Source organism: Cibotium barometz, chromosome 9 (assembly GCF_041138505.1).
Source record: "Cibotium barometz isolate CiBa-2024 chromosome 9, ASM4113850v1, whole genome shotgun sequence".
Lineage (NCBI taxonomy): Eukaryota > Viridiplantae > Streptophyta > Polypodiopsida > Cyatheales > Cibotiaceae > Cibotium > Cibotium barometz.
The window spans coordinates 9,289,641-9,298,703 of NC_141054.1; the positions used below are offsets into that span (position 1 = coordinate 9,289,641).

Sequence of the window (9,063 nt, forward strand, 5' to 3'; positions counted from 1 at the left end):
GGTTTCCTTATTGCTTAATAACTTCTACGCACAATGCTCCATGGTTTTCTTCAAATGAATGTTCTCCTTCTCAAACAAATCTCTTTCTAATTTAAGAACATTGCTTGTTGCTTCCAAATGATGTGTATATCCTAGGAGCCCATTATAGCCATCTCCAACAAAGTTAAGCAGAGATGTCGTATTCCTAAATGGGGGTGTGGAGTTTGCAAAAGGGTCTTTTGGATATAACCTCCCATCAATCCATAAATCTATGTTTTTCTTCCCTTGCATCCTCAACATTTCTTTAGAAGCAATACACAAAGTATTAGGTTTATTTATCTTACTTAGAGGTTCATATTCATGTTCAAGCTCGATGTGCAAGTTGTAAATGTCTCTTTTCTTTGTATTCCTCCTTGCTCTTGATCCCTCTGCCATCCTCTTGATTCTCTCTGTGTTCCTCCTTGCTCTTGATTAGTAGAAAAATCTGAATGGAAAGAGAAAGGTGCTAAAATAGTAAAAAGAAGTTAAGATTCCAACTAATTTGCAAGAAAAACCTTGATTTTGAAGGTACCAAATCCTGCAAACTTTGATATATAAAACCTTCGAAATTTGAGGTAAAGTTTCTTGCAGGGAGGGAAGTTGAAAACCTTTGAAATTTGAGGTGAAATTTCTTGTAGGGAGGGAACTCGAACTATTTTTGGATGATCCTTGGTAGAAATTTCAAGAAATATTATATTTCAGCTTGTACGTAGAGATTTTGAGATATAAGCCATTAAACTTAGAGAATTGACCAATTCATTGTTCACGTAGTACATGAACAGATTGAAGACTTCGAGAACTAGCAATATTATATCATTTTTATGTACATTTAAGAATAGAAATATATCTTTTATATCTCAAGAAAATGCCAAGAGAAAATACGCCAAAATCAATTTCACCTTATTTTTTAGGCTTTTTGGATTATCTCTCTCTAACCTTAGTTGGCACTTCTTAGAGGGCCCAAAGTTGAGTCCAAAATTCCCCTAATGAGTGATGACTTTATTGAGGCGAGGACTCGTAGGAGAGGTGGGATTATGCACATGGACTTTAAGAGCTTTGATTTAGGCATTTTCTTATATCTGATGATTATGGAGGTTGACCTATCAGGAGACATGGATCATATATGGGCACCATTGATGAAAACAGACCATGCTTATGATGATGGCTTTAGAGATTGTGAGGACGACATGGTCAATTACTTGGTGGATGATGCTACTTTTCTCTCATGTGTGGATACATTGTTAGTATTCAATGGACTATGCTTATGATGATTGTGTTGATCATGCTTTTGCTTTGGAGGATCATACAAAAAAGGGTATTGCACATAAGGATATGTTACATGGTATGGATCATGCTCATACATTAATGATGTAATGGACCATGTCTTGGATGGTTCGAGTGATGTGCATTGGTTCACATTTTTTCTCACATGATGCCAACTTTGAGTTTCTTTCATTTGGCTTCCATAGATGTCGACATGGTCCTGTGTTCTTTAGAGCTAAGATATTTGGCTTTGGATGGGATATATTGTACTTGCCTTTTGATCTTGACACAATATACACATTTACCTTTTGGAGCTAATAGCTTCTCATACAAGCTTTTATGGCTTTCTCCATGATCCTATTGCAACTCTAGGCATTGAGGAGGAGCAACCTATGTAGACTCTAGCCATTGAGTCTACTTGTGAGTGAGGACTTTAACCAATAAGTTCTATTCCCTCACTAGATCCCTTTCTTGAATTTTGTAACAAAGCTATTTTCTACTAGCACATGTATACATAGGGGTTTGGCACACAGATCTTGGGCATGGGCTAGTGTGGACACATCTTTAGAGTAAGTGACTATATATGTCACTTATTAGGCATATTTTGTACGTTTTGTTGGACATAATATACACATTTATCTTTTGGAGCTAATAGCTTCTCATACAAGCTTTCATGGCTTTCTCCATCACCCTATGACAATTCTAGGCTTTGAGGAGCAACCTATGTGGACCCAGCCATTGAGTCTAGTTGTGAGGACTCTAACCAGTGAGTTCTATTCTCTCACTGGCTCCATTTCTTGCATTGGTATTAGAAATTTTCGTAGATCCTTTCTTAGGGAGTGATTGGTGCTTAATCATTTTTAGATTATGTTTCACAAAGTTTTTTTAGATTTGGTTCGATCTTTGTTAAGAGTTGTTAATAATGAGATTAATGCTAAATATTTTTTAGTATATACTAATGATAATTTTTAGAAACTATAATTTGTATTATTTCATGATTATCTTCTTGATTAGAGTTATTTTTTAGCATAATCCATGATTAAACCTTAATTTTGTCACTTTATAAAACTTAATTTTTGCACAATATTATAGAAATCCTTAGAACCAACATTTTCTTAAAAATCTTATGGGATTTCTTGTTTTAGTGAGGGGTTTATCAAAGATCTTTGGTCTTGTGTAAATCTTCATGGAGAAATTAAGAAAACTAGTTGATGTGCAAGTCTTTGAAAGATCTTGGAGTGCTGATTAGTGTGCATAGTTGTTCTTATGCAAAAGGATTGGAGTGCAAGAATTGAAGTAAGTGTTTAACCTTTCAATCTTTCATCCTTTTTGCAATTCTTGCTAATTTTCTTGTAAAGACACATGGAAAGGTTGCACAAATGGAAAAATGATTGGACAACAAGTAGTTTATGTAGAGGAGATGTAGAGATTAAGCAAGTTTGAGGCTTAATAAGGGTGATTAGTAATAAATATGACAATTGGATAGTTTCTTAATTAAGAAAGGAGATTAACAGCATGCGATTAATGAGCTAATCTTGTCAAGGTCTGGTCAAATCATCATTAACCTTGGGAATAAGCTAATTAGAGTGTATTACTATAAACTTCATCAAGAAAGTGTGCAGATTATAATTCTATTTGCAGATTTGTGTTGAAATTGCTGTGTAGAGCACAGTATTCCTCAAATCTTGGTGCACAAGAGCCCGATAAGCGGAGATAGAAGAAGAATAAGAAAAAAAAAGAAATAAATGAAGTAGTTGTTAGCAATGCAAGCTCTGGGTAACAACATAAGAGCCTAGTAAGCAGTTGTTGCAAAGAGCTAAAGAGAGGACTGTGAGAGAACTACCAAAACTAGACACACTTTTGGAAACTTGGCCTCAATCAGCAACAAGAAAAAAAAAGGTTAATGCATCTACATAAGAAGATGCAAATCCAACTCAATTCTTTCAGGTGGTACTGTAAGCTACCTTTGCACCTACCTCCAAGGCCTTTGGGAATCCTTACAACTTCTGCTTCATTGAGAGGGTAGAGGCTTGCAAGCTTCCGTTTTGTGTATATCATGTTGGAGTGGCCTGTGTGAGAAGGTGAGGGTTTTCTAATCTAGCATACCAAATTTCTTTATCAAACTCAGGGTCGAGCCCAAACAAACATCCTGTTCTCACCCACACATCCTTCTTCATTCGAAAGTGCAAAGCTACATAGGGACCATTCTTCCACAACCTCTGTGCAAGCCAGTTTCCAATCTCCATGATAGGTTCTGTAAACCTAAGGGCATGGAAGGTAACCTTGCACCTCAAATTTTGCAAGTCCATGGAAAGATCCTTCTATAGCCTACCATCGATTCCCCACAATCTCCATTAGTGATAGGTTCTATACACTTAAGAGCATGGAAGGCAATCTTGCACCTTAGCTTTTGCAAGTCTGGGGAAAGATTGTTCGAGAGCTCAAAACTTCTTGGTCAACAACGATAGGACATAAGGTCACCTTATCCTACTATTTCAAGGATGGTTCTAACTACTATTTCAAGGATGGTCTTAACTGTAGGTATATAAACCTCACTATCTAGTTTACTAAGCATTTGCACAATAATACATTAATCATCAAAGTTATCTAATCATAATCCAAAGTTAATGGTCCATTTGTGTGATCATAGATTTTCTCTATAATGTAATTAATGTATGAAAGTAAAGGAAGAGGGAAAAGAAAAAGCTTATCTAGCACTTGAATTTGTCTGGTGATTGCAAAATTTGGGTGGCTTGAGTTTTGATACCATATTCTTAGCATCCATTCATTAAAGCTCATTGAGGCACCTTCATAACATAATCTCTCGTTTCCCTTTGACTTGTAATTCTCCATTTTGTAAGTTCAAATCTCCTCATCACCAGCACCTTTCAGGCATCCCCAATACATCATAGAGAGAGAGAGAGAGTACACGTCACATGTAACATGTCAACAACCAACCCCTCAAACAATAAGCCTCAATATATATTTTATTTCTTTCAACCAAAGTGAAAAAATGTCGAAGAAAGCAATATTGAGAGTTGAAGAACGCAACAATCCATCACATGGAGGAGTACACACACGAGGCACACCTTCTGTCCATTGCCCATGCACGTCACTTGCATATTTTATACTTGACAGCATCACATTTTTTTCACATCTTGGACCTCACGCTATGTGTACAATGAGAGGCTAGGTTACTGTGGGCATTCATTATCACAAAAAGGTGAATAAGCTTACAACACAGAAAAGATTAGTTCGCATGTTGTGGACCTAAATTGTTACGGGGCTGTTTGCCACTTTAGGCTATATTATTTAAAAACATATTGCAAATATACAATGGACCTTCTTATCTTATCTTACTTCTTACTATATATAAAAGGAGAAGCCATGTTGATTGCCATGTGGAGAGTTTTTTAGGCATCTACTACCCAGACATCTACTAGCTATTAGCAAGAACTTTGTTTCACTTTTCTTGGTTCCACGTGCAAATGATAAGGAGGGGGGAGAGAAAGGTCTTTTTTTTAAATGTAGAGAGAGAGAGTTTAAAATTCAAATTAACGTGCATATGGGGGGCCATGTTGCATTTCTAAAAGACTAATTCAAATCGTTAACAGGTGGCAATCTCTCATCACTCTCTCCCTTTCTCACACACACACACAACCATCTCTCTCTCATACATTTCTTGCCTGCAACTCCCATAGCCTTTTGCCATAGCTCTTTCCTTCTCTCTCTCTCTCTCTCTCTCTCTCTCTCTCTCTTCCCCCACACACACACACACACAAGGTATCTCTCTCTCTCTCTCTCTCTCTCTCTCTCTCTCTCTCTCTCTCTCTCTCTCATGGGCTTAGTATTTTGTGTGCAGGTGCTTGCGTAGAGCTTATTTTTTGGCAAACTATGCACATGGAGCTCTATCAGGTAGGTATTCTCTCTCTCTCTCTCTCTCTCTCTCTCTCTCTCTCTCTCTCATGCGCTTTATTTGCTTACATGCAATTTGAAACCTAACAGAGGGTGCTTTTCCCTCTCCATGTCTATATTCTCTCTCTCTCTCTCTCTCTCTCTCTCTCTCTCTCATGGGCGTAGTATTTTGTGTGTAGGTGGTGCTTGTGTAAAGCTTATGTTTTGGCAAACTGTGACCATGGAGCTCTCTCACATAGGTACTCTCTCTCTCTCTCTCATGGGCTTTATTTGCTTGCATGCAGTTTGAAACCCCACGGAGGGTGCTTCTTCCCTCTCACACAACTATATTCTCTCTCTCACACAAGATTTGTTAACTTGCTTGCAGGTTGAAACGTGGAGGCAACTGCTTCTCTCATTAGCTCGCTATGGGGGGTGCTTCTAAGAGAGAGAGAGTTTATATGTGTGTGTTTGTTGGGGGGGAGGGAGAGAGAGCTCCAAGAGAGAATGTGACAATTCTATAGGGGAGAGAGAAAGAGAGAGAGGGGAGGACTACAACACACACACACAAAGAGAAAGAGAGAGAGAGAGAGAGAGAGAGAGAGAGAGAGAGAGAGAGAGAGTTTATATGTGTGTGTTTGTTGGGGGGGAGGGAGAGAGAGCTCCAAGAGAGAATGTGACAATTCTATAGGGGAGAGAGAAAGAGAGAGGGGGGAGGACTGCAACACACACACACAAAGAGAGAGAGAGAGAGAGAGAGAGAGAGAGAGAGAGAGAGGACTGCATGCCAAAATGCCTTCTTTGTGTAGTTGTCTTTTGAATGGTGTACCGTGTGCCCAGCTCCTACCTTCGACTCGTATGGCTCGCCCTCCGAGATCTGGACTCGTAGGAGACGGGACATTACACTAGTCAAAATAAGACAACTTGCAAATATACAATGGTTCTTATTTCTACCCAATTACAAAAGATATGCAAATTTTTTGTTTTAATTTATTTTCCAAAAAAAATATCTGTAAAATTTTGGGTTTTCTGCTAAAAACCTTAAACCCTAGTAAAGCCCTGAACGCTTTACGTTGTAACGCTAGTAATACCCTGAACTGTCTACCCTCCGTCGCCATGGCCATGGCAAAGAAGTTCGTCCCCTTGCTGAACAGGGTTCTGGTGCAGAAGATTGTGCCCCCCTTCAAGTCAGGAGGTGGCGTGCTGCTCCCCGAATCAGCTGCGACCTCTAAGGTGAGTCGTTGCTGCATCACTGGAATGAAATCTAGGATTGTTTCTGAGATAGGGCTATGACTTCTTGGAAGGTTTGGTACCTCAACTTTTGTGAACCTAGGGTTTCTGAAATCGGGGTTTAGGCACTGAACCCAGGGTTTTTGAATCAGGTTTCTTAAAGGCAGGGGTTTCTGTAACTGGAGTTTCTGAAATTGGAGTTTTGGATGCCCAGGCCTTACAGCGGGATTTACTTTTCCGCTTTTTGCAGGTTGACACTGGGAAGGTTGTTGCAGTAGGGCCCGGTGGAAGGGGCCCCGATGGGCAGGCCATCCCTGTAGTGGTGAAGGAGGGCGACACCGTCGTGCTTCCTGAGTATGGTGGCAACCAATTGAAGCTTGGTGAAGAAGAGTATGTGCAAATTCATCATCTTTGCCTGCACTGTGGTTTAACTCTGCTTACATTCTATTGATGCCTGCTGGAATAAGAAATAAATCTTAACTTTGCACACACATATCACTTCTTTTTTTCTGCCAATGAGATGCATGGCATGAGTCTTAAGTAATAGAGAATTTGTCATAAAGGGATGATGGACCTCAAACTGTCATTCATTTCTGATTCATCCCGATGAGTCCCTTGCAAATTTTCTTAGCATCAGCTTGATTGTCCTTGAAAAATCACAGAGTAGAGATCCAGAATTGGGGATGGAATGAAAATGCTGCTTTGTTCATTGAAGTAAAAGGCCCTACTTCAGGTGTTGAAAGGGCCTTTCTTGAATGGTACTGTGTGCTGCTCAAGCTGGTGGGTCTATTTTGACTATTTGTCAATGTTGGTTCGAAATCTCCCCCCTCCAAGCCTCTACCCCCTCCCAACAATGGACATGTCTTTTAACACCCTTAAAGTGTCATAGGGGCGGCTATCTTTAGCCTAATGGCTTTGTAATGAGGTCCTCCAAAAAGTGTGGGGTTATTTTACTTGCCAAAGTTTTTAAAGTGGCCCAAAATTACTAGTGTCGAGTGAGTTATGAAGAAAAAATACACTACATTTGAGCACATAAGAGAGAAATTTTGAAAGTTTCGCCTTATGTTTCTATACTTGAGTTCATGGAGGCAACATATTTGCCAAGCTATGTATATCTATAACATGAAATCGACCACTTATTTTTACCCTGTTGAGGACATTATCTGAACAAAGCTTTTAGACAATGTCAGCAGCTCCAAGCCCGAATGTCTTCTGCCCTGACCTGCCAATCCATCTAGTTTTGGGTTTACACTTTTCATCATCAGATTGTTTCTTGGTTGTTGATGTTTTGATAGCTGTCTTTAGGAATGATCTTAGTTGCTTAAGAATGACCAGTGTTTTAAGCAATTGCCCCCATCAATGTAGCCCTACTATTGCACTTGATGACACAATAGGCTTTTCAGTAATTTACTTGTATGCTAACAGTCTTCTCATTTCATTCCAGATATGTGCTTTATCGAGATGAAGATCTTTTAGGGATTTTGCATGAGTGAGATATCAGTGTGCTGCTCAGAACACTGCACAGCGAGAAAGTTGTCAATATGACCGGGCATCAAGGCCCAAATTTTGCTTGTGTAGGGATTATGGTGCTGTTTGCAAAGGAAGCCAAAATTTTGTGGTATGAAATTGTCATTAAGATCAACATACTCAGCACTTCCCCTTTAAATGTAGTGCTTATGTGAACAATAGGGGCAATGACATGCCTTTGTCTTTCCAGGGCTTAAGCTGAATTTCAAATACCTTTTGTAGCTTCACATTATTTCCCGTCTTGTTGTACCAAACTAAGCAGATCATGTTCATGGCAGTTATTTCTTTTATTTACCCGTGATGTCATGCCCTCCACATGGCTAGTGCCTTTCCGTAAGTTCACTGGACATTGCATTTAGAGGCTCACGACGATTCTTGGAGGCTCAGAAAAAAAAGGAGGGACTACCCTCGCGACAGGTTTTTCTGACTCTCCCCTTATTTAGTCAAATTCCTAAGGTTTTAAATGTGGTGAATTATCTCTACTATCTTTCTCTCTCCAAACGTGAAAGGTCATCATCAACATCATTAAGGGCCATAAACATAAATCAATTTCTTATTGAGTCTAATCATGGGGCACATGCACATGTAAATAGAGAAAACCAAGTTGAAAAGAATCCTTAAAGTCCTTAATCACCACCCCATCTAATAATTGTGATCTATTGTGGTGCTTTTGCTAAGTACTTTTTGAGGAATGGTGTACTATTAATGTGTGATAGCTTGTGAGCATCTAGGGGAATTTAGTGCTGTGGATCTAAGTCATAATTTTGAGTGGGAGTAGACGAGACTCACCCACTCACTGGCTAAGATCTGTGGGGGTGGTTAGGTACACTGCACCTCACAACCATTGAAAATTCTACGTGGCTAGTATGAGGAGAGATATCAGTTTACTAACCTTATGCTAGAATTGGGGGTGGGAGTAGATGAGACACACCCACCCACTGGGAGGGAGTTTTAATTGATTAGAGTGGCAGGTTGGCAGTTGATTGTTGCATATGTATTAGTTTCTTGTGGTTGGCACTTTGTCTTATTGCATTGAAGTGAAGGAATATTTGGTGGTGTTATGTTTGTGCATTCAATTTCCCCAATTACTTCACACTGACATAATAACAAATAGAGAGAGAGGAACTTGTA

At 39.3% G+C, this 9,063-nt stretch overlaps 1 protein-coding gene across 2 annotated transcripts; it reads left to right on the plus strand.

Annotated features, from left to right (window-relative positions):
* Positions 1-6,172: 6,172 nt before the first annotated feature.
* LOC147635237 (10 kDa chaperonin, mitochondrial-like) lies at positions 6,173-8,164 on the plus strand. Of its 2 annotated transcripts, none has more exons than XM_086802459.1 (3): positions 6,173-6,408; positions 6,656-6,795; positions 7,850-8,164. In XM_086802459.1, exons 1-3 carry the CDS (start codon positions 6,292-6,294, stop codon positions 7,896-7,898), a joined length of 306 nt encoding a protein of 101 aa, XP_086658585.1. In that variant the 5' UTR covers positions 6,173-6,291; the 3' UTR covers positions 7,899-8,164. The 2 variants fall into 2 exon arrangements, with proteins under 2 accessions (XP_086658585.1, XP_086658584.1); XM_086802458.1 differs by lacking the exon at positions 7,850-8,164 and adding an exon at positions 7,068-7,550 and having other exon boundaries at positions 6,187-6,408.
* The last annotated feature ends 899 nt before the right edge of the window (positions 8,165-9,063 follow it).

Excerpts from the sequence above, each read along its gene's own strand:
- LOC147635237 (XM_086802458.1), top strand. The coding sequence starts at position 6,292 with ATGGCCATGGCAAAGAAGTTCGTCCCCTTGCTGAACAGGGTTCTGGTG. Across the intron at positions 6,409-6,655 it reads AATCAGCTGCGACCTCTAAG|GTTGACACTGGGAAGGTTGT; the intron begins GTGAGTCGTTGC and ends CGCTTTTTGCAG. Across the intron at positions 6,796-7,067 it reads TTGAAGCTTGGTGAAGAAGA|AGTAGAGATCCAGAATTGGG; the intron begins GTATGTGCAAAT and ends GAAAAATCACAG.